The sequence below is a fragment of the Podarcis bocagei genome (genome assembly GCF_964188305.1).
Source record: "Podarcis bocagei genome assembly, chromosome: 13".
In the NCBI taxonomy this organism is placed as follows: domain Eukaryota; kingdom Metazoa; phylum Chordata; class Lepidosauria; order Squamata; family Lacertidae; genus Podarcis; species Podarcis bocagei.
The window spans coordinates 32,347,776-32,374,037 of record NC_138138.1 but is presented as its reverse complement, the minus strand read 5'-3'; the positions used below and the strand labels follow the sequence as shown (position 1 = coordinate 32,374,037).

At 39.8% G+C, this 26,262-nt stretch overlaps 1 protein-coding gene and 1 pseudogene across 2 annotated transcripts; both read left to right on the top strand.

Annotated features, from left to right (window-relative positions):
• Positions 1 to 590: 590 nt before the first annotated feature.
• Positions 591 to 12,408, top strand: LOC308571769 (vomeronasal type-2 receptor 26-like; the record flags this gene model as incomplete). Its single annotated transcript, XM_081167397.1, has 5 exons — positions 591 to 649; positions 3,576 to 3,867; positions 7,156 to 8,004; positions 9,222 to 9,291; positions 11,507 to 12,408. The coding sequence occupies 5 exons, from the start codon at positions 591 to 593 to the stop codon at positions 12,406 to 12,408; spliced, it is 2,172 nt and encodes a 723-aa protein (XP_081023523.1).
• A 4,458-nt stretch (positions 12,409 to 16,866) lies between these two features.
• On the top strand, positions 16,867 to 22,778 carry LOC308571768 (vomeronasal type-2 receptor 26-like; annotated as a pseudogene). The gene is made up of 5 exons: positions 16,867 to 17,055; positions 17,325 to 18,173; positions 19,639 to 19,866; positions 20,990 to 21,116; positions 21,878 to 22,778. The product of its transcript is annotated as a vomeronasal type-2 receptor 26-like (transcript).
• Positions 22,779 to 26,262: the final 3,484 nt, after the last annotated feature.

Here is a 26,262-nt window from a genome sequence, read left to right as displayed (position 1 = left end):
CCAATAAATACTCAATCTGGTTGAAGTATGCATGGAAGAATGAATTGAGGGGATTCTCATGAAATTTGCAGATTACAACGGGGGGGGGGGGTAGCAAATACTCCCAAGATACAATCAGGATTCAAGATGATATTGACAGACTGGAAAAATGGGCCATAACTCAGAAAATGAATTTCAATAGGGGCCAAAGTATATCAGTACATTTTGACAGGAACAATCAGATTCACAATACTAGACTGCATTAACAGAAGTATAGTGCCCTGATCAGGGGAAGTAACAGTATAACTCTATTCTACCTTGGTCAGACCACACCTGGAGTACTATGTCCAGTTTTGAGTGCCACAATTTAAGAAGGACATTGACAAGCTGGAATGTGTGCAGAGTGACCAAGGGTGACCAAGATGATTAAGGGTCTGAAAACCAAGCTTTGTACGCAGTTCAAGAGTGGAGAAGAAAGTAATGTCATCCTTTTAAAGCAGAGTGAGTCAACAGTAACTAGCAAAGGACATATCATTCTTTCCTGCATAGGGTTGTAGCTGCCGCCATTGTGCAGTGGCTTGAACATTTGCAAAGCGCCCTTGCAAGTAACTATGGAGCCCACAGAATGTCTCACAGAAGCAGCGAGTTACTTAGCAGGTTCCCTTGTCTGGTATGAATATCAGAGCTGATCCTCAGGAGGTGATTGTTGGGGCCCCTCATCCACTACAAAAGTGAGGGAGGGAGGGAGGGAGGGAAGAAAGAACGAAAGAACGAAAGAAAGAAAGCTCCTGGCATCACTCGGCTCCTATCCTTACTCAGCTGCGGCTGCCTCCTCATACCTCACAGTCAAGTCTTGTTTTGTGGGAGATTGAAGACAAATTCAACAAAAGCATATTCTTGACAGTTAGTAAGCTTAGGGTAAAACAGCCAAACAGCTGTATTGCTAGAAAGACAGGCTGAGACCATAGGAATGTACGTAACTGGTGGAGAGCTCTGTGTGATGTCATTTCATCTGTTTTCAGTGGTGGGAAGAAATGAGAAATAAAAGCCCTTTTCCTTCCTGATGCGCTCTCACACTATCTCGTTCTCTCTCTCTCTCTCTCTCTCTCTCTCTCTCTCTCTCTCGTGCTGGTTATGCTGTAAACATAAGTATTTTACCTGCATAGTTTTCCTGCTGCCTTTACTGTGATCCAGCGCAAGACTACTGAGTAAGTAAACACAATTTTAAAGCTTACCTTATAAATTGCTGCCCAATACTTTGTTATGTGGGGTAATGTAAAGGAAGCCAGCCTATTTCATAAGCTGGAGTTGCTCAAAAGGGAAGGCTTTGCAACCTACTTTTTCAAAGCTTCTATTTTTGCTGCCAAATGATGTTATTTTAAAACTGTTGGAGATAAACTGTTGGGATAAACTGTTATTACCAGTAATACATCCTCTCCTTCCTACTAAAATTCATCTCATATGTTTCTGCCCTGGTAGTAGCTGGAGTCCCTGCCCCACCCCACCCACTCTCCCCATTACCCTTCTCGTCACATGCCATTGGTGAAGCACCATGTTGGCAACCATAGTGCTGGTGCAGACAAATAGGTGGCAGATCCAGCTTCCAAGGAACATACCTCCCCCTCCTTCCCATCAGCTGGGAGGAATGACATAGCTGCATGGCAAGTGTGAAGTGGCATGGCACCCAGCTGCTGGAGGCTGCCACCTTGAGACCACCACCTCACCTAGCCTCATGGGCAGGCAAGTCCTGTTCTAAAGGAACAGAGAGAAGCAGCTCAGTGGGAGCTCAATCTGTGAACCGTAAATTATAAGTCTGGAAATATGAAGTCATCATGAAAGCTCTAATGTAATTCACGTTGGCATAAGAAATCTCTGAATTTATATTAAAAGCACCGCAATGTAGAACACAATAAACAAGCCTATTATTATGATCTCTACCCTAATCATGCCCACCACCTCAATGGCAGGGATGAGGAACCTGTGGCCCTTTGAATATTACTGGACTACAACTCCCATCTTCCTTCACCACTGACCATACTTTCTGGGGATAATAGCAATGAGGGTCCAGTAATATCTGAAGAGCTACAAATTTCTTATTCCTGCTTTATAATTTAATCCCCAGAACTAATGCTTCTGGATATAGTTTTTTTCACAATGTCACACTAAGTCCAAGTGTTGCAGCTGACTCAATGAATGAAAATTATGAGATTACAGCTAATAAATATGTTTTCTTCAGTTGTTCTGTTCCCTATGAGCAGAGTGCCTTGGGGACTTAATTGTGAACCTTGTAATTATTGAAAATCATGGCAATCCTCTTCCTTGCAAAAGATGCCATGTATTTTCAGTGACTACCCTCAAAAAAAGGAATCATGATGGACTGTTACAAAATGTGCCTGTGTTTTTCAGACTGGAGGGTGACAGACTGGACAAGCAGTGCTGCAGGGAGTTTTATAGGATGCAAAGAGTCACCATTGACTAGTAGAATGTAGAGACATTGTGACTGTGTGTTTTAAATGGGGGAAAATTGAATACTAAAGAATTAGATCGGAGCAGTGGATTTTGTTACAGAAGAAAAAGATTCACGCTTACAGTTGTAATGCTGATCTTGTTGGTGTGCCTACTGATTGTACAGTTGATGATTCTTTCCCTAACTGATTGCAAGACACTTCCCTTTACTTGCAACATGAGAGATCCCCTCTGGATCCCACATGAGTATTATCAGCAAGGTGACCTCATCATTGGCAGCATATTTTCACAATTCTTCTCCTTTTTTGACACTATATCCTTCAAGCAACACCCCAATTTAATGTTTATTGAAGATGTCATGTAAGGAAACTATCATTTTACTCAGAAAAATGTTCATGGTCACACTATAATAATCACATAGGTAGATAACAGAAAGACCGTGAATATCCAGGTTTGTTCATACTCAGATAAGAATCACTGGAATCAATGCATTTGAGATACCGTACTTTAATTCCAGTGGGTCTACTGTTAGTATAAGCAGTTATTTAGGAATCTACCAATTTCTCTGCCATTCAAATATCTCTATAGATTTCTAAATATCCACCTGACCTTCTTATCACCTATACTCTGTTATATATCATATACTCGTCTCCCTTTTGTTTTGTTTTCTTCCAGATATATTTCAAGAATATATGGAATGGCACAAGATTATTTTTAGTTCTTTTCATTTCTGGAAATTTTGCTGTCTTTTATGAAATCAGTTTTTTATATGAACATAGAGGCATAATTGACAATTCTATTAATCTACCTGTGCTTCCTTTCACATCAGACAAACAAGGCACCTTGCAATATTCAAACATAATTAAAAGCAATGAAAAACACCCTAAATGTTTTTGTTTAAATTCTTCATGTTTTTAAATCTTTGATTCTAAAGCGATATATTTTACTAATGCGCATGCTAGATATCAGGTGCCTCTGTAAGGACAATGTAGACTTGACAAGCAGTTCATGAGATCTAGAATGTTGTTGTTGTTGTTGACAGAATCATCCATAAATAGCAGGGTGATTCACAACATATACATATAATATTAATGTGATATGATGCAATGTTCCATATGCTTTCTTTACAGTGTAGTGACAAAATATTACCAGCATGTCCTAGCCTTGGTGTTTGCAGTGAAGGAGATTAATAAGGATCCCAAGATCTTACCAAATGTTACATTAGGATTTAATATCTATGACAGCTACTTCAATCAAAAGATGACCTACCAGACTACATTGAACCTTCTTTTTAAAGTGAAAGAAATGGTACCCAACTACAAGTGTGATACAAAGAAGAATCTGATAGCTGTCATTGGTGGACTTGACTCTGAAACCTCCCTTTGCATGGCTACCATCTTAAGCACCTATAAGATTCCTCAGGTATGTATGCGAGGCATGGAGAAGCTTCTGAGGGAAAATAAAGTGCCAGGGGTGGGACGACTCACGGTGGTATATCTTGCCTAATGATACTTGGAATATACAAGTACCACACACATAGGGTGGTAGACAATTTTGTCTACCTGGGTTGCACCATAACCAGTAACCTCTTAATCAATGCTGATCTGGACAAGCATATTGAAAGAGTGAGTAAGAATACCAGTCAATAAATGATTGTCCGGTGCTGCTACACACAAGGAGTCACAAATCCTGTATCTTTTTCATAGTGCTATACAGTGGTACCTCTAGTTACGAACTTAATTTGTTCCAGAGGTCCCTTCTTAACCTGAAACCATTCTTAACCTGAGGTACCACTTTAGCTAATAGGGCCTCCTGCTCAGTGGCGTAGTGTGGGTTGTCAGCACCCGGGGCAAGGCAAGTAATTTGCGCCCCCTAACCCGTGGATTTGCGTCCCCTAACCCGTGGATTTGCGCCCCCTAACCCTAACCCCCAGATGTTGCACCCGGTGCGCCCGGCCCCCCCTGCACCCCCACGCTACGCCACAGCTCCTGCTGCTTCCACAATGCCAGAGTGCAATTTCTGTTCTCCTTCTAAGGTGTAGTTTGTAACCCGAGGTACTACTTCCAGGTTAGTGGAGTCTGTAACCCGAAGTGTTTGTAACCCAATGGCTTTGTAACCTGAGGTACCACTGTATTGACTTAACTCAGGAAAGATCTTCTCAGCATTGCATGGACAGGCGGAGTCCCACCAACCCCAGGCGACCCCTGAGTGGAATAATGACTCAAGACAACATGCTATGGGATTAAAATTGGCCACAACTTTATTTAAAGTTTCAGATGTAGGGAGACCTTGGCTCAGGCATAGGGCATTTATCCTTCCAAGTCCCCAGCTGGAGATCTGGGAGACTTAAGGGTTATCCAGAATATGTGGGGATTGGGCTGGCTTTGGAGAACATATGTTCAAGCAGAGAGCACCCCCCCCCCGTTTCACCGCCTTTGGAGGGGAAAGCAATGACAACCTCTCGGAATATGGCCAATGCCTCCCCTCAAGACCCCTTTTATGGGGAACCCTGGTATCACTGCCCCAAGGGGGGCGTGGGTCACTGCTTTATGCCCCCCGCCCCATTTTGGAAGATAGACAAAAGGTTCTTCTCAGCATTTCTGCTTTTCACATCCTAGAATCTAGACAGAGACATTTCTACCCTTAAGAAAAATCATTGATAACTGCTTGAAAGATGAGCTACTGTAAACCACAGGCGCTGAAGCCTGTGGACTTGGTGACTCAGTGGGCACCATTTGCACCCCCTCCGATCCACGAAGAAGCCTTTTTAAAGGCTTCGGAGCTGGGGATGGAGAGCGGCGTGGTGCTGTGAGTAGACCGCTTCTTCCACGGAGTGAAGCCGCAAGCCATGGCTGGAGAGCGTGACTTCTTTCCTTGATCATTTGGACTATAAAAGTAACAACCCGTGAGTAATATGGAAATCGGAGTTAAAAAATTTCTTTTAATTGAATTCGGTACGACCGGGGGAGGTGTCAAAAGGAAGTCCGCCTCCCCCCCCTTGCAGATAATTTAAAGCAAGAATTGGATAACTAAGGTCAAGAGACTGTCTTTCTCTCTTCGAGACAAAATTTTTTAATTTCACGACTTGGCTATATAAGTTTTCTGCTGGAGGATTAGAATTGATCGTTAGAGCCGAAGTGTAACCCCCCGGATCAGGGAGCGATCCGCGAGAGAGCCTGTGGAGGATATATACAGAGTTTGACAGCTGTCAAATTAGCTGTCAAAGTCAGAAAATTTTGTTTTTTGCTATTTTTGCCGGTTATTTTTGTTACATTGGACTTTAAGCTTTTGAAAACAAAGAAGAAATAAGAATAAAATAACCTGATTGTTGGAGAAAGAACATTAGTAACTAGAATCCCTCTAGAGGGGGTTCTGAGATATTACAATGGCTGCAGATGGAAAAATACAGGCAGAGTTGGATAGAATGTTTCATTTCCTGGGAAAGCTGCAAGAGCAGAGTGATGTTATGGCTACAAATCTTACAACCTTGAACTTTAAAGTAAACAAATTTGCTGATGCTGTTAAGGACTTGACTCAAGAAAAGTTTGCAGCTGGAAAAGAAGAAACATGCGTTGTTTCAGAGGAGTGGGAAGGAGGAGCTGAAATGCTGCAGGTGAAAAAGGACAACCAGAGGCCTGTTAAGATGGAATATAAGGAAAGCAAGGTTTGGATGATGAAAATTTGGTTTGAAATGGAGAATGAAGATTGGGGACTTTTCCCTATGGGGAGTTCGGAAGACCGATGGATTAAAAATTCGATTAAGGCGAAAACTGGAGTGTTTGGGACATTTGGGACATTTGGACTTAAAAAGAGTAAGAAGCAGGATCTGGACTCCTTCTTTGAATATGGAGGTCTGGTTGGAAAAAATATAGATCCTAGTGGGTCAAAGCTGCTCCAAGACTTGATGCTCAACATGAAGGACTGTCAACAAAACCGTCTGAGAGGGACTGAGAGAGACTTAAGGGCCTCGGACGTGAGAGATCCAGGCTGAGAACTGATAGACTGAAGGATAATTTCTGGGGATCGAAACCGGGGAAGGGGGGTGGAGTTTTGGAATCCAAAGGGGTATAAGTATATGCTTTTATTTGTTAGGTTGTTTTGTAATTATTATAAAAATTGGGAAACTCGTGAAAGGGAACTTGGGTCGACCTTAGAAAAAGGGGTAAATGTTGAGTATTAAAATGAGGTCTAGAAGTTTAAAATTGGTTAATTAAGACGAATTAAGTAAAATGTTAATAAGGGATAATTCGGGGATAAGAACTTGCTGAGTTAATTATTGGAATTGGGATGCAAGAAGGGGAGGTGGGGGAAGTCTGGGAAAGTGGTTAAGAAATTAAGGATTTAAAATTATACTTGTTATTTGTGTGTAGTGTCGGTGTGTAGTTGTTTATGTTTTTGTGTTTGTCTAAAAAAAATGTTAAAACCCTAATAAAAATTTTATTAAAAAAAAAGAAAGATGAGCTACTGTAGAGTTTCATGTCCAACCTTTGACCCAGAACCACTTTCAGGTCCCCAACATTACGAGATGGAAAATCTACTATTAATAATCATAATGAAGGAATATGGACAAAGCAGTTCCAAACCCTAAAAAAAAATGTGAAAAATTATTGTGGGAGGGGAAAATAATTCTTCAGAAAGCACCCTCTCAGAAAGCACACTACACTTCTGATTTGTTTTCAGCAATATATTTTTTATTTCATTTTATTGTAGGTCTCTTATTTCTTATTTGGTCCCTCTCAGAGTTTGAAAACCCAGTTCCCTTTCATCTACCGTGTGGTTCCTAATGAAGAGAATCAGTACTATTTGATTATCCAGTTACTTCTGCATTTCCAGTGGACATGGGTTGGCATCGTTACATCAGGCAATGATAAAGGAGATAATTTTATGCAGACCTTGGTTCCAAAGCTTTCCCAGAATGGCATCTGTTTGGCTTTCACTGACAGAATGCCATCCCCGACAGACTTTTCTAAATTGCTTAATGAGTACCATACAAAAGGGGATATGGCCTGCTTTGTTAAAAACCACAAAGCAAAAGCAATTATTGTATTTGCAGAAACTTTATCTATACTTCATTTGATATTATTGCTGTATCAAATACAAACTGTGAATAAGGTAGAGACATATTTAGGAAGAGTATGGATCTTGACAGCTGAATGGGACTTCCCAGCAGTACAGTTTAACAAAAAATGGAGTATAGAAGTCTTTCATGGAGCCCTGTCTGTTGCTGTTCACACCAATCAGATAGAGGAATTTCATCATTTCATTCAGCCTTTAAATCCTTACTCACTCAGTGGAGACAGTTTTATCAAGGACTTTTGGCAGCAGGCCTTTGACTGCTTACTTTTGAATTCCCAGGAGTCTGTAGAGAGCAATGGAACTTGCACCGGTCAGGAAAAGCTGGAGAGTCTCCCAGGACCATTTTTTGAAATGAGCATGACTCCCCAAAGCTACAGTATCTACAATGCTGCCTACGTGTTAGCCTATGCTTTACATGCAATGTATGCATTGAATCTGAAGCACAAAGCAGTGGCAGCACTTCCAAACTCACAACCATGGCAGGTGATTATTCATTAACCAAAGCATTTCGACATTCATGAGAAGATGTTTAATACCAGGGCCTGCCTGCCTGCCCATAAAGCAGACTGAAGCAGCTCCCTCAGGTGTTGGAATTCGATGGGGCAGTGACTCCAGTAACTTAGGCTTTGGTGGTGGTGGTGGAGCAGCACATTCTCATTTTGTGCATTTGCTGAAATAATATAAGCTGGACCTGCAACGTCACCACCATCTTCATGACCACCACCATATTCATTTTGTTCATTTCAGGAAATAGGATAGGCTGGCCATGCACCATTATCACCACCACCACCATAATATATTTCTTACACCCCCGCAACTCTGGGCATCTTCCAACAAAAATACTGAGGGGAGGGAACACACCAACCATTAATAGCTTACTGAAACAGGGCTTCCTTCAAATATCTACATCAACTTATATCGTTTTTTATACTCTTTGACATCTGACGAGAGGGCATTCTACAGGGTGGATGTGACTACCGAGAAGTCATTCTGTCTTGTTCCTTGTAATTTCACTTCTGGTAATGAGGGAACTACCAGAAGGCCTGTGGAGGTGGACCTCGGTGTCTGGGTGAACAATAAGGGTGGAGACGCTCCTTCATGTATACAGGGTAAAAGCTGTTTAGGACTTTGAAGGTCAAAACAAACATTTTGAATGGTGCTTATAAATGTACATTAAAATGTGATTAAAGTTTAGAGGCATCTAGCATGAAAATCTCTAGTCCTGATCATCCGTAATTTGGCAGGTTTACCAACTATTATGCCTTCAAATGCCATCTTTTTATTTGTTAAAAGGAAATTCTATAGATTTTACGATTTCCCAGAAGCGAATGGAGGAAGGCAAAATGAAGAAGATGCCCCCATTTCCTGAGTCAAATTGAGAAGTCTCCAAATCAGCTACACTGCAAAGCACTGAGTCAGGGTCTGAAATGAAGTTTCTCTTTTTGTCTTATTCTCTCTCTTTTTTTGCAATTAATCTTTATTGGTTGCTTTTGACAAAAGAACTGAATCTTCACATTGACATATACTCTTAATTGTAACTATTGCCTTTATATTGTTTTTAAATAGTCTTTTAGAGCCTGATGGATGGAAAGGTGGAATATAGTTATCATCAAAACAAAGATAGAAACAATGATGGAGTAAAAAAACCTTATTGTCTTTTCTCTATTTTTCTTAAATTGATTTTGCTTTTTCAAATTTAGCTTCATCACTTCTTGAGGAGAATCTCTTTTAATAACAGCATTGGTGACCTGGTGTCTCTGAATGAGAAAGGTGAATTAGAAAGTGGATTTGATCTTATAAACTGGGTTACTTTCCCAAATCGATCTTTCATGAAGGTGAAAGTAGGGAGGATGGATCTATGGGGAGGCAGACAGTTCACCATTAATGAGGAAAGCATCATATGGCACAAAGTGTTTAAGCAGGTAGGGCCTGAATTTTGGTTTCAGGTACAAAATATCAGTGAATATTCTAGTGGGTATCCTCAATGTATTTATTCATATATTTATTTGCCAGATGTATATCCAATCATTTAGGGCTTTAAGATGTTTTACAAATATATTTCAAAATAGTATATCATACATAAAGATGAAAAATTTCCAGTGTAGAACACATTGCCACCCTCACTCAAAGTATTTTCATTCAATCGATTTTTAGCTACCTTTTAAAATTTAAAGTAGATCTCTGTGGAGTGTACATAGCACCAACAGTCAACACTGAGCACAGCAAAAGTTGTGAACTATTGGTATGAAATAAAGTATTATTCTGCAAAATATTATGTCGCTTTTCTGAAATTATGTAGGACCTGGAATCAAGGAAGTTTGGGGCTGCCCGTTCTAGGGACCATTCTTCCCATATGAGATTATTTGTGCCCAACTGTAAATGATGTTAATGGTTTGAATGCAATTAAGTTAAATATTTTTAAAAAATGTAATAGAGGTATTAGGTGTTCTGAATAACCATGCGGCATTGGGTTGAGTGTAGAAAGAGAGTCTGTATCAGTCCAGAGCACCACTGTCTGTTTGTTCTGTGCTGTTTTTGATTAATCTGCAGTGTTAAACAGCTCAAAGAACTGCATTAAAAATCTTGAGCAAATGCACTTATTCTTTAAAATAAAAAAATATTTTCTTTAAGATAGTCATTTATAACTTTAATTAAAGATGAGAACTGCATTGAAATAGTTATGAAGTGTCAATGCTAGAGATAACTAAAGTGGAAATATATGTTTCATGTTTAATTTGTCCCTTGTCATATAACACACTAGACTTTTGTGGGGCATCAATGGAGCCATCAAAGTGATTCTTTGTGCATTGTAGGAGTAGATATCGTAACCCAGAAAGGCTGAACTTGTTTTGCTTCCAAGTGACCCCCAGCCTCTTATGCCAATACTTTCCATGTGACTGATTGATGGAGATCAGTATATACAACAACTATGTAAAAGATTAATCGTGTATCTGTGTTTTGCAGATACAGCCTGTTCTCCATTAAAGAGAGATACTAAATCCCATGTGGGAACGGGTGGTGGTCAAAAGAGGTCATTGATCCCCATTATAGTAGGGGTTATTGATCCCCATTAAAGTGTTGGGTGGGGAAAATGTCATGGCCCAGTTAAAACCCTGTTATTCTAAGAATCATTGATACAACTTGTTTTCTGACTACCTCATGGAGTTTTGGGAAGACAGCCTCTTGTTGCTGGAATAAATCTCTCCCTGGAGAAGAGTCATAAAACAATATTGAGCCAATTGGATCAACGTAGAGGGGAGTTTCCTATGCTTCCTTCCTATGTTCCCCCTGCAAGGAGATAACAGTGATGGTAAAACCAAATGTAAAATATACCCATGGGGAGGGGGTGCAGCATTTGTTTAAAAGGGTGGCAATTTTTGGCACCCTATGACCAGAATAGAGAGTTCATGATCCAATTCAAGACACCTTTAATTTGGGCATGTGAAAATCTCATTCAAAACACCCCTATCGATGCACACCCTTAAATGTAATAGCCATTTCTTTGCTTGCATTTCAAAATAGATACCACCTTCTTCTGTTTGTAATAACATGTGTCATCCTGGGTTTGTGAGAAAAAAGAAGGAGGGGGAGCCATTCTGTTGCTACGATTGTGACGCATGTGCAGAAGGGAAGATTTCTAACCCAAAAGGCAAGTATCAACCATGTTGTCATATGAGCATGATTTCCTCTTCACCTCCATGGCTCAGTTAAGTGGACTTGGATAATTCAAGACACCTTTAATTTGGGCATGTGAAAATCTCATTCAAAACACCCCTATCGATGCACACCCTTGGATAATTGAGTTTGCAATGTTAAACTTTGTATATGTTTATTGTAATTTTATAGGCCTAACACCATATGCGCATGTGGAATGCTCTTTCTGCATGATTGTGAAGATTGTGCTTCCATAATTCCTTCTCATTCAGACATTTACCTATGTACTAGTTTCAGTGAATTGATTTGTAATTCTATGTTTTATCCCCAGAGATGGACAAATGTATAAACTGCCCAGAAGATCAGTATCCAAATGAAGAGCAAGATGGATGTCTCCCCAAGATATTACACTTTCTGTCTTACGATGAAAAGTTGAGCATCACTTTAGCTTTCATGACATTTTCATTTGCTGTGATCACAGCTTTGATGCTATCAATATTCATTAAATACCAGAAAACTCCCATTGTCAAAGCCAACAATCGTGGCCTCACGTTTACTCTGCTCATCGCCCTCTTGCTTTGCTTCCTCTCCTCCTTGCTGTTCTTTGGAAGACCTCAGACAGTGACCTGCCTTCTAAGGCAAACAGCTTTTGGCATGATTTTCACCGTGGCTGTTTCATGTGTGTTGGCAAAAACCATCACTGTGATTTTGGCATTCATGGCCACACGACCAGGATCCAGGATGAGGAACTGGGTGGGGAAAAGACTGGCAGCTTCTATTGTTTTCTCTTGTTCCCTCACTCAAGGAGCTCTTTGTACTGTGTGGCTCCTTACTGCTCCTCCGTTCCCATATTTGGACATGGACACTTTGGCTAAAGAAATTGTGGTTGAATGTAATGAAGGGTCTGTCCCTATGTTTTATTCTGTTCTTGGGTACCTGGGGTTTCTGGCTCTTGTCAGTTTTGTTGTGGCTTTTCTTGTTAGGGAATTGCCCAGTACTTTTAATGAAGCCAAGTTCATCACTTTCAGCATGTTGGTGTTTTGCAGTGTGTGGGTGTCTTTTGTGCCAACTTACCTGAGCACAAAGGGAAAATACATGGTGGCTGTGGAGATCTTCTCCATCTTAGCCTCTAGTGCTGGATTATTGGGCTGTATCTTTTTTCCTAAATGTTATATTATTGTCATGAAGCCTGAGCTGAACAACAAGAAGCATCTCGCAAAGAGAAATAAGTAGAAGTTAGTAGCTTGGGTCATATATTTCTTTTGAGATATTGATGTGACTTCCTCTTTACTGGTTTGGAATTCTGTGCTGGTTTTTCTCCTGATGATCCAGGGCTGTCTCCACCTGAGTTGAGCAGGGGTCCATTGGACACATAACAGAACTCCATAGATATATGCAATATTCCCTCAATATATCTTTCGCAATCATTTTATTTATCTATTTAAAAAACTGAATTTCTAAAACACCTGCTTAACACTTGAAATGGCAGATAAAGGTAAAGGGACCCCTGACCATTAGGTCTAGCCGTGACCGACTCTGGGGTTGTGGTGCTTATCTCGCTTTATTGGCCGAGGGAGCCAGTGTACAGCTTCCGGGTCATGTGGCCAGCATGACTAAGCTGCTTCTGGCAAACCAGAGCAGCGTACAGAAATGCCGTTTACCTTTCCGCTGGAGCGGCACCTATTTATCTACTTGCCCTTTGATGTGCTTTCGAACTGCCAGGTTGGCAGGAGCAGGGACCGAGCAACGGGAGCTCACCCCGTCGCAGGGATTCGAACCGCCGACATTCTGATCAGCAAGTTCTAGGCTCTGTGGTTTAACCCACAGCGCTACCCGCGTCCCAGGTAGAATGAAACAAATATCTGAGGAATTTTTTGTGAGTGTGAATAAGCATAACCGTTTATGGATTTATTTGAGATTAGTATCACTTTAAATTTAGGTTTCCACAAATGCCATGTAAATTGGATGTTATATAGCAAAGTTACAGGCATGAGAAATGCACCTGAGTCTCCCAGTTGATGAATAGAAATGGAGAAAGGAAACTTTCCACCACCGATCCCATGTCCTCATCTGTGCGGGAAGAGGATACGAACAGATTTATAATGCCTGAATGATTGGTATTGGCAGAGAGGATTATGATATTTCTAAAGGAACTGCATTAGATCAAATAATTTACAGAGGTTAAGGCTCATGTTTAATGAAAAAGATCCCAAAGCCTTGGCTTAAAAAGAGACCTTCCCTACAAGTCTTGGAGAGTTGCTGTCACAGTAGATAGAACTGCCTGCATTGTATTCATCCAAGAAGTGCCAGCTTGGCCCCGTAACTGTGGGTGCCTGAGACCATGGGTGCCATGCAACCTGCATGGCCCTGGCACTGAAATTTGTGGGTGCCCGGCCCCTTCATGGGGAATTTTGTGGGTACTTGGGCACCCAGGGCCCCAGGGAGTTGGCACTTATGAGATCTAAACCATTACCAGTAACACCTTGAAACATGGGATGCCAACAAGGTGAACATAATCATTAGAACAGTGTGGAATACAAACTAAAAATTGCTTGAACTTGGATTTTTCCACAGTTAACAATCATTCAGGGATAGTAGTGAATATAAATGGTGCAAGGATGTTTGCACTGCAGGCCACACAGGTATGTTTCCATGTACACGGGACCATCACATGCTTGATTATATAATCCTTGGAATATAAAATGTGATTTATGAAATCCTCATAAAAATCCCTCATGCGATATCAAAATGACAGAGGAAGATTTTTAATATATATTACAAGCAGCCAGAAGACTGCACAATTGTAAGCCTATGCATGGGAACAGAGAAAAGACATCATTCGTACATCCATTTCTACTCCAAGTCTTTCCACTTTCTCTAGGGCAATAACAGAAAACCTGTGGCCCTTCAGATATTAATGGACTACAGCACCTGTCTTCCCTTACTATTGGCCACATAGGCCATACTGATTGGGGCTAAAGTGGCTGGAGTCCAACCACTTTCAAAGCATTCCTCATCCCTCCTCTATGGTTTACGCCAGAGACCTAATTCTTCTGGGAGCATTTTCTTGCTCAGTATCACAGTAAGCCCAGGTGTTGCTCCTGAATTAATAAACAAAAAGATGTGTGATGACACTTACAGATACACTTTCTTCATCTGCTCTGTCCCTTGTGAGCAGAATGCTTTGGGGTATCTAATTGTGATCTCTGCAATTATGTAAAATTATGGTGATCTGCCTTCTAGCCAAGGATGGCATGGCTTTTTTAGTGACCACTCTCACAATAAGCAGCCATGTCCCTGGCTTTTTCAGACTGTGGAGTGACAGATTGGACGAACTAGGTTGTAGGGTGTTACAGGCCATAAAGTATCACTTTTGGCTCGCAGAACTGGAATACGCAGTGACCACTTGCTGTAAATTGATTGGACTCTTATGAATTAGATCGGAGGAGTGGATTTTGCTGCACCCTGAGTGGTGCAATGCTGATTTTGTTGCTGTGGCTACTGCTTGTATGGTTGGTGCTTCTTCCCCTAACTGATTGCAAGGCACTTCCCTTTATTTGCACCATAAGTGATCCCCTCCAGATCCCACATGAATATTATCAGTCAGGTGACCTCATCATTGGCAGCATCGTGTCTCAGTCTCTCCCCTTTTCTGACTTTGTGAACTTTGATCAACATCCCAATGAAATGCTTTTTGAAGAACCCCTGTAAGGATTTTCTTGTTTCCTATAGAAGCATTTATAGACAGGCTATAATAATCCCATTCCCATTTATTTATTATTTATATTTTATTTATGCATTTTACATATCTTAGTATATGAGTTATGCAGTTGCCATTGTTTATCTTACATTCTTTGACTTCTATGCACATCCCTATGTGGGGTCTTATTTAGTCCTTGTTAAGCTGCATCTCCTTATTTAACACCCTTCTTCTGCTTATATTACTGCTGCTCATATATCTAATCCCACTTGGAAGTTTATATGATTGTTATATTACTTTAAATATTTGTCAAAGTATTCCTACTCTTCTTTTATATCTGATTCATTCTGATTTTTTTTCTTTGCAGTTAACATTGCTAGCTCTGCAAATTCTCTTAGCTTATTCTGCCAGTCTATTTTTGTGGGACTATTTTTGTCCTTCCACCTTTGGGCATAAATGATTCCGGCCGCTGTTATTGCATAGAGGAAAATGCTAAGTACTTTCTTGGGTATTTCCCCCTCTACTATACTCAATAAAAACATCTCTGGTTTCTTGGGAAATGAGACCCTTAACATCTTCTTTAGTTCTGAGTATATCATCATTCTTTGGCTTTCTTTACCCATGTGAGATATCCATGGGTAAAGTTCTTGTAATCCCTAAGTGTAAATAATGTTTGAAATGTCTCTTTGATATCAGGAAAATATGCTTTTCCTGTATCCTTGCAATATATATAATTATACATACATACATACATACATGTATGTTTAAGAGACTAGTTCATAGAATCATAGAATCATAGAATCATAGAATCATAGAGTTGGAAGAGACCACAAGGGCCATCGAGTCCAACCCCCTGCCAAGCAGGAAACACCATGAGAGCACTCCTGACATATGGTTGTCAAGCCTCTGCTTAAAGACCTCCAAAGAAGGAGACTCCACCACACTCCTTGGCAGCAAATTCCACTGTCGAACAGCTCTTACTGTCAGGAAGTTCTTCCTAATGTTTAGGTGGAATCTTCTTTCTTGTAGTTTGGATCCATTGCTCCGTGTCCGCTTCTCTGAAGTTAGTTAGTTAGTTCCTTTCTCAGTTTTCCACCCCCCTTTTATCAGCTCCACACACCAACAATTTCTCTGCCAGAACACATTTCTCCATGGTTTTCACAATATCCACTTGATTTTATCATCAGTTTGTCTGTCTCTGCTGTCATATACTCTCCTTTCTTTATTTTGTTCCAGATATAGGGTGATAGCCAGTGCTAGTCCTACTCAAATAGATTCAATGAAATTAATAGACATTTCTAATTTAGGGTTAGTCATCTAGTTTCATACAACCCATAATGAATTTGACAAATTAACAGTCCAAAAGTAATTTTACAGCATAAGCTAATTTTTCAGAGTGAATGGTATCCTTTCATAGATTATTAAAGGGGTTGATATAATAACAGTACCATTCATATATTTGTTTCATTATTTATTTATTGTGTTAGTCACCTAAAAGAGGGCATTATCAATATGCAAACATGTTAAAAGAAAATGACTAAAACAATTAATTGTGTTTCTAAAGTATAAATGTACATCATTTCTTTTGAGGTGAAGGCAGAACTGACAATTCTGCCTTCTCAAAAGTTGGACAAACTTTGTGCTGCTTAATGCGGACAGAGCTTCAGAAAATGAACAGAATGCCTGCCTCTCTATGTTAATTTTTTTAAAAAGATATGTCATGCGTAAAAACAGATGTCTCTGCAAGAACAGTGTGGACTTGTGGGTTCATGATAGCTCAGATATTCATGTTATATGGCCTATGTTCTGATTGCAGCGTAGTGATAAAAAACTACCAGCATGTCCTGGCTTTGGTGTTTGCGGTCAAAGAGATCAATGAGAATCCCAGGATCTTGCCAAATGTTACACTGGGATTCCACATCTATGACAGCTACTTCAATGAAAAGATAACTTACCAGACTACCCTAAATCTTCTCTTTCAAGTGAAAAGGATGGTCCCCAACTACAACTGTGACAAACAGAAGAATCTGATAGCTGCTATTGGGGGACTTGAGTCTGAAACCTCTCTTTACATGACCACCATCTTAAGCAACTATAAGATTCCTCAGGTGGGATATGTATGCGAAGCATGTGATATTTTGCAGATAGAGTATATAGAAAAATGCTTAAGAAAAGAGGAGGTATATTGTTATGGCATAAGCTGCATAATTACAAACTACATCTTTGCTCTCAAGGCATAGTGTCACTCACCCCTGTGTTTGCTCAGCATTGTAAGATAGGGAGTCTGGTACTAATAGCACCAGAAAATGCAGAAAAACTAGTTCCAAATTCTAGTGAAAAAAATATGAGGAAATGGATGAAGAGAGGATGAAACATTATTCTCTCCTTTCAACCTTTCTGAAAGTTCACAATATTTGACTTGGTTTCAACAATACATTTCTTTTTGTAGCTCTCTTATTTCCTGTTTGGTCCTTCTCTGAGTGCTACAAACCAGTTCCCTTTCCTCTATCGGGTGGTCCCCAATGAAGAGAATCAGTACTTGGGAATTGTCAAACTACTTCTGCATTTCCAGTGGACTTGGGTTGGAATTTTCACATCAGATGATGACAAAGGCGAAAGTTTTGTACAGCTCTTGATACCCAAACTCTCCCAGAATGGCATCTGCTTGGGTTTCACTGATAGAACACCAGCCCTGACAGACTTTTCTCAATTAATGGATAGGTACCAAGTGGAAGCGGATAGGCTTTGCCTTGTTAACGACACTAAAGTGAAAACAATTATTGTGTTTTCAGAAACTATGTCTATATTGCGTTTGATATATTTATTGTATCAAGTGGAAAGAGATAATATGGTCGAGACGTCCCTTGGCAGAGTGTGGATCATGACAGCCCAATGGGACTTTCCAGCAGTACAGTTTCACAGGAGCTGGAGTATAGATGTCTTTCAGGGAGCCTTGTCTTTTGCAGTTCACACCAATCAGATAGAGGACTTTCAAAATTTCCTTAAGACTTTAAATCCTCATTCACTGAATCGAGATGGTTTTATCAAGGACTTCTGGCAGCAGGCTTTTGACTGCTTACTTTCAGATTCTCAAGTGGCTGCAGAAAGTGATGGAATTTGCACAGGGAAGGAAAAGCTAGACAGCCTTTCTGGACCATTTTTTGAAATGAGCATGACTTCTCAAAGCTATAGTATATACAATGCTGTTTATGTGATAGCCCATGCTTTACATGCTATGTACTCATTGAATCACAAGAAAAGAGGGGTGACAGCACTTCCAACCCCACAACCATGGCAGGTATTACCTCATAACCAAAACATCTCTACAATCACAAAACACCTTTAAGTCCAAATATGACCTGTGACGATGAGGTACAGAAAATTGAACATTTCCAGCTCTAACCTCTCAGCTATTCTTCTTATTGGATGAAAATATATATGTAGTGCAGGAAAGCACACATTTCCTGTCACTCTGTTGGAGTAGCACATGGGCAGACATTTATTGCTTCTGGAGAATGAATGAACCCACATCTTTCTTTTATTATAGTCTCCTAAAATAATGGGCTTGAAGCATGACCTATGTCAAGAAGGAGTTCTGTCTTCAGTTTTGTGGGTCCAACTTGATGGAAACCTGCTCATACAAGACGTTAGACAGGGACCATCCCCACTGATTTTAAGATGCATGATTAAAACAATTTCATTTCAGGATGCCTTTGGATTAAGAATGCTTCCCTGATATTTTTTATATATATAGATAGATAGATAGATAGATAGATAGATAGATAGAGAGAGAGAGAGAGAGTGTTAGTTCACTTTTTTGAGATTTTTAATTTCTGAGGTTTTTTCATTTATTAAGTTTTATTTATGTTTTACATGTTGTATATTGCATTTTTTTTTTCATTCTAAGCTGCTTTGAGATCTAGATGGTGAAAGGTGGGTTTTTTATTTTATGAAAGATAAATAAATACAGGAAGCCACTACAAATTGATGGGGTTGCCTCTCTCAACAAAGGCATGGTCAAGGATGATTTATTTATCCTCAATAGAAAAGAACACTGATGTGTACTTATGTTTATTTGCTTACTTCTTTAGTCATATCCTGCCTTTCTTCCATCATGAAAGTTACATAAGCTAAGAAAGGATTGACAAGTAGTCTCCCATCAAGGTACTGAATATATTTGTTCACCTTTAGGATGGTGGATGCATTGTCTGCTGTCAGACTATGTACTTGAGCCTAACTGCTTACCAGCCTAATTGGTAACTACAGGCATCAGTAAAACGAGAGATCTACCAAGACAGCATCAGGTATCACCATCTCTTGTCTGAACCTGCCTATCCATTCAGGTCCTTTGTGTAAGCAGTGCTGTTTGTTTTCTCATCATTTGAAATGCAGTGGGTTGATTTCCAAAGCAGTGCCTTCTTTGTGGTGATGTCTAATCTGTGGAACTTCTTCTCAAGTGAAGCCTCACATTGCCCCTTCTCTGCTTAGGTTAAGATGATAAATGAGAGTGCTTCTTCTTCATATGATATTTGAATCATATATAGTTATTTGTTACCCTTGATAGGCCTCTTCTTATAGTGCTGCTTCTGGTTTGTATTGATATATCTGCTTATGTTTTTTATAGTTTGAATATGCTCTATGTTTTTTAACATTACTGTTAGGCTAACTCTTAGAAAATGTCAGATAGCAGTATTTTACATGATAATGAACAAAGAAAATTGAGTGAAGCATGAATTATTATTATTATTCCTCTTTGATTATAGCTCCATCCCTTCTTGAGGAGAATCACTTTCAACAACAGTGCTGGGGATCAGGTTTCTCTGGATGAGCGAGGTGAATTAGAAAGTAGATTTGATATTATAAACTGGATTACTTTCCCAAATAGGTCTTTCTCGAGGGTGAAAGTAGGAAGGATTGATTCATGGGCCTTACCAGACAAAAAGTTTTCTCTTCATGAGGAGATCATCACATGGCACAAGATGTTTAACCAGGTAGTGTCTGACTTTTGGTTCTTTTGGTTTTTTTTTGGGGGGGGAACCAAACTCATGAGTAATGACTGACCCAGGAGCAATCCTGGATTGCTCATTTATTTATCCAATGTTTAGGTCTTTAAAGCTAATTACAAACATATTTGAATAGAGCTGCTACTGCTCTTGGAAGGCACAAGCATCCATATAGTTCTTCAATGTAGAGCAAAGGAACACACTCCCTCACAGTTCCTCTGACAAATACTGGTGTGTGTGTGTGTGTGTGTGTGTGTGTGTGTGTGAGAGAGAGAGAGAGAGAGAGAGAGAGAGAGAGAGAGAGAGAGAGAGAGAGAGATTGTACTGACACAATTACACATGACACATCACACCCAATTTCGACCTTTGGTTCTTTGAAGAAAAGGGAAAATCATTAATTCAAGCTATCATTGCCTTCAGAAATTATCCGATTACAACAGGAACAAAGCATTTTCAATAATATAGCTTTAGTATATATTAATAGCTCATAATGGCTTCTATGCACAGATATTGATTTCTGTGGTTCTATACATCCCAAGGACATTCAATTTAATTGTTAAAGCGATTAACAGATAGAAAGTGGTTTGTAAACCTATTTTCTCTAAAAATGTACAGTTCTAAACACTGTTTTGTTTTGTTTTTGAGCTGAGAGTGCATCAAAATATTCAGGGAGTGCAAAAGCTGTAGTTAAGTAAGTCCCCCTTCAAGTGCATTTGTCCATGTGCTAAGACGGAATTTCGTGCCTCCCTAGTGCCGCTGGGTGTTTCATTTCCAGTGCAAATAGTGTGTTGTGACCACATAGAGAAAAAAGATGATTTTTCTCACCTCACTCAGCTCATGCTCACTTGTGCCCCCCCTTTTACATTTATTAAGATATGCACATCAATCACATTCACCCAATTAATATACTTAGCTTGAGCTGTCATAAATTGTAAGTCTTTTGCTTTTACAAGGCACCAATGGACACAGCACGAGACTAGTGGGTGTTTTCACTTTTGTGTACTTTCTGAGGCATGTATGAGAGCATGAAAATATGAAAGGGCTTTCCTGATTCCATTAGTTGTACATTAAAGCATGCTCTAAGCTTATCCTGTCTTGCATTCATGGATAGATGCCTCCCTCTTCAGTGTGTAATGACAACTGCCATCCAGGTTCTGTTAGAAAAAAGAAAGAGGGGGAGCAGTTCTGTTGCTATGATTGTGACCCATGTCCAGAGGGGAAGATTTCTAACAAAAATGGTAAGTGTCCACAATATTATCATATTAAAATGAGTGTTCTTAGACTTTCCTTACCTTCTGTAAATATTAAATTAGGTTTGTGTGCATATATTAGCAACTTTACAATATACTCAGCAATGTTAACTATTGTGTTAAAGGGTGGATGTTAACAGCACACATCATAATGAACTATTTCACTAGACACTGAACAATTAATTCTTTGTGTGGGGTGGTGAGTTGAGAGTGAAGTTGCACATACTGTCCTTCCTGTGTATGAATTCAGCTTAACAAAGGCCAAAGGGAGGAGTGCTATCTAGATCTTGGGACTCTTATTAGTTTGTGCTCTCTCCCCAAGCCATATTCCTCACCCCATATAATCACTGCCAGCCGCTTACCTTCATGTCCTCCATGATTGCTTTGCCTGGCTAGAATGTGTCCTTCAATTGTGAAAATGCCTCTTGCTTGTCTAGATGGAGGATGGAGATGTGTGTATGTGTAGAAACCTTTGAACTTGGCACAGCTGGAATATATATAAATGTAAGGGTTACATCTGTTTCTCCAGCTATTCTGACCTCCTAATGCAACTAAGTTTGTCTCTAGCCTCACCTACCACTGGAGTGGAGGCCAAAAAGATTACTCATGAGGGACCATGGCCCCCATACTGACAATACTGAAAATGTGTAAGAACCGTTCTATAGAATTGTAAATATTGCTTTTCAAGGCAATATTCAGAGATGTATGTATCATCATCTCCACAACATAATGCATTCTATCTTTTCTAGGAATGGACAATTGTATTGAATGCCCAGAAGATCAGTATCCAAATGGAGACCAAGATGGATGTCTACCAAAGCTTTAAATTTTTTAGCTTACAATGATGTTTTGAGCATCACTTTAGTTTTCATTGTATTTTCATTTTCTGTGATCTCAGCTTTGGTGCTAGTGATGTTCATTAAATACCACAACACTCCCATTGTCAAAGCCAACAACCGAGGGCTCAGCTACACTCTGCTTATTGCCCTCCTGCTCTGCTTCCTCTGTTCTTTCCTGTTTATTGGGAAACCTCAAACAGTAACCTGCCTCCTAAGGCAAACAGCTTTTGGCATCATTTTCACTGTGGCTGTTTCTTTAGTGCTGGCAAAAACTATTACTGTAGTTTTAGCATTCATGGCTACAAGGCCTGGATCCAGGATAAGGAACTGGGTGGGGACAAAACTGGCAGCTTCTATTGTTTTCTCCTCTTCCTTCATTCAAGGAGCTCTTTGTACTGTGTGGCTCTGTATTGACCCCCCATTCCCAGATTTGAACATGGAATCTTTGCCTAAAGAAATTGTGGTTGAATGTAATGAAGGGTCTGCTCTTATGTTTTATTTTGTTCTTGGTTACATGGGACTTCTGGCTCTTGTTAGCTTTGTTGTGGCTTTTCTTGCTAGGGCATTGCCCAACACTTTTAATGAAGCCAAGTTCATCACTTTTAGCATGTTGGTGTTTTGCAGTGTGTGGCTCTCTTTTGTTCCTACTTATCTGAGCACAAAGGGGAAACACATGGTGGCTGTGGAGATCTTCTCCATCTTAGCTTCTAGTGCTGGATTATTAGCGTGCATCTTTTTTCCAAAATGCTATATAATTATCATGAAGCCTGAGCTGAACAACAAGGAACACTTAACAAGAAGAAGGAAGTAGAAGGAAGTAGTTTATGTCATACATTTCTTCTGAGATATTGATGAGTCCCTCATTACTGATTTTGAATTCTGAGTAAAAGATAAGTAAAAGTTAGAAACTAAGATATTGTTCTTCACTTCCCTGATATTTATTATACAAGTTGAATTGGTCACAACTGTTCCTGAGATATTTTCTTTTCCATTCCGGATCATTGTGCTATGGAACTGTAACCAAAAATACCCCACAAAAGTGTGATGTTACTAAGAATTGTATGTATGAGATTGAGGACAAGAAAAGGAGTGTGTCAAGTATGAGAGTTCCCTTTTCCCTTCTGGTAGCTCAATGACAAGAATTAACGAGCATATGGTAGATTTATAGTCCTTTCATTACAGCATTGTGTTAGAAGCACAAACAGGAACCCTCTGCACAGATATCAGTTGCCTACTCTGACTCCTCCCCACTTTCGCAGCAAGAAGTGTGCCCACGGGATGTTCCTCCTTTGTTCTCTGACATGCTCAGATCTCTGAGTTCAGGAGGAGGGAAGGGGTTCTCCCCCACTCTCTATTGATGTATCACCCAGCTGCTCCCTCCCTACTGGTTGCTTACCTACTGTCTTATAACTGGGTAGCTCTTCTCTCAACTGAGCAGCATCTGTGACTGCATGTCTCTCTGCTTCTGGAAATGCTGGAAGCAGGGTGGCGGCGGCAAATATTTCCTCTCCTCTTCTGTTGGGAGCTGATCTTCCTGCGATTGCATCCCCCAATCTTTCAATTCAGATCAGCCCCTGACAGAGGATGGAGCAAGAATGGTATAAGAAATTTGGGTCATGCACTTGTGATAGATTTTTTGGTAAAGTTTTGCTTTCAGAAAATGGAACATCTGAAAAGGAATCCTGCTTCAGTTTTTTTATATGTGAGAGCCATTGCACCCACACACCAACTGACCAAAGACCTAGTATGTAGAGGCTGTTTTTTGTTTCTGTTTCCTAAGTGTGTTCAGGATCTTAGGAAAGCTTTTAGTTACAAAAGAAAATTCAACAAAGAAATTAAAATTGAAGCACACACAAAATAATAATAATAATAATAAATAATTTTTTATTTATATCCCGCCCTCCCCGGCTGAAGCAGGGCTCAGGGCGGCTAACAACAATAAAATAATACAACATTCTAAAGTACATATCTAAATATGTACTTTACATACAAAATTCATATAATTTGAATTTAAACTTTTGTGGACACTTTCATAAAATGGAACAGGGCATACCTATGATTAAGTGCTAGCAAAACTTCAAAACCATAAACCTGAAGCTTTAAACTATGATGAGGTTTCCCACCATTACAATTTCCCTTACAGAGTCTCAACTCTGTGATAAGAAAAAAAATTGAATTAATAAGTGAGAATTACAACATTATATACAGCAAAAAGAGGAAATATCCACATACCTGGTCTGAAACAATAAACTGTTCATTAATCATTCATTAGAGCAGCTGTTCAACTTAACTTACTGCTTAATGTAGCCTATTTTATTCTCAATGTGGATCATTAAAGCTAGGGTGATCACATGGGGATTTCTCTTACATCTCTTAAGATTCAGCTGTGTGAAAACTCTGGTATTTGATTTCACTGCCATGACCAAGGATAGACTTGGTTTCCCGGAGCTTCAGGGCACCAGTGTTGTCCACTCACCAGCACAGAGGCAAATGTCTAAAGAACATGTGGGCAACTCACAGCCCTGGTGGGTCTGGTGAATGTTACCCACAGCTGCTGATCTTCCTGCCTCTGCAAAATTTTGTGTTGTGATTCTGGTGGGGAGAACAGACACAGGAAGTGCCATCCTGCTCATTTATATCACACTAGCTCCAGTCTGCCCAAAAGCTGCTGGGGGGAAGTGGGAAGCATAATTTACATAAGCAGGAGGGGGTGCATGGAAGGGTCTAGTCACATGCTGCCTTGTATGTGCAAATTGCACGCTTACTAACCAGGTGTGTGTGTGTTGGAATCTAGACAATAACATGGCATATAAAAGACAAACACAGAGACAACAGTGAGGTGGGGAATGCAGGTGGACAGAAGGGATTTTCATGAACAGATAGAAAAGATCTGCATATATGTTAAGATGATTACAATGAAACAACCTAGTGCTATACTAGAGCTTAGCACAAGAAGCCCAACTTCAACCAGGTAGAGGTTAGAGGAGGAGAGCTTCAGTAATGATGGGATTTCACAGAAGAACTGATGGACAGCATTAGAGCAGAAGGTTCTCCCAATATGTAACATGGAACATAAAAGGCAAATAATCCACACAATCACTACCATGCATATACAGGCTCCTTTGCACATAATTGATTCATATTGAAATAGGTTGCAAATTGCAACCTAGTGATCATATGCCACTAGGAGGCCAAATATGAAGTTCCAGATAACACAAAATTGAAATTGTTTCAAGTTCCATGGTGGCATTTTTTGTGTAGTTGCTTTAGGTTATGACTGGTCATGTATTCCTTGGGTCATCTGAGAGTCTTCTAACTTCACCATTGTCCATACTATCTGGGGATAATTCCACACCACATCCTAGGGCTGTACCTGACTCCATAAACAAAAATTATGAGATTACAACTAATAAATAAGTTCTCTTCAGCTGCTCTGTTCTCTATGAGCAGAATGCATTGGGGACCTAATTATGAACCCTGCAATTATCTAAAATTATCTAAAATTATGGCAATATTCTTCCTTGCCAAAGATGGCATGTATTTTCAGTGGCCACTCTCATAAAAAGCAATCATGATGAAAGCAGGTATGAAACGTGCCTTTGTTTTTCAGACTGCAGGGTGACAGACTGGACAAGCAGTGCTGCTGGGAGTTTTATAGGATACAAAGTGTCACCATTAACCAGTAGAATGTAGAGACATTGTGACTGTGTGCTCTAAATAGGGGAACATTATATACTAAAGAAGTAAGTTGGAGCAGTGGCTTTTGTTACAGAAGAAAGAGATTCACACCTACAGTTGTAATGCTGATCTTGTTGGTGTGCCTATTGATCGTATGGTTGGTGTTTCTTCCCCTAACTGATTGCAAGGCACTTCCCTTTACTTGCAACATGAGAGATGCCCTCCAGATCCCACATGAGTATTATCAGCAAGGTGACCTCATCATTGGCAGTATATTTTCACAGTTTTTCTCCTTTTTTGACACTATATCCTTCAAGCAACACCCAAATTTAAAGTTTATTGAAGATGTCCTGTAAGGAAATTATCATTTTACTCCCAAAAATGTTCATGGTCACACTCTAACAATCACAGGTAGATAACAGAAAGACAGTGTTATATCTAGGTTTGGTCATACTCAGATAAGAATCACTGGAATCAATGCATTTGAGAAACTTTAGTACATTAATTCCAGTGGGTCTACTGTGAATTTAGGCAGTTGTTTAGGAGTCTGCCATTTCTCTATAGATTTCTAAATATCCACCTGACCTCCTTATCAGCAATACTCTGTTATATATCAT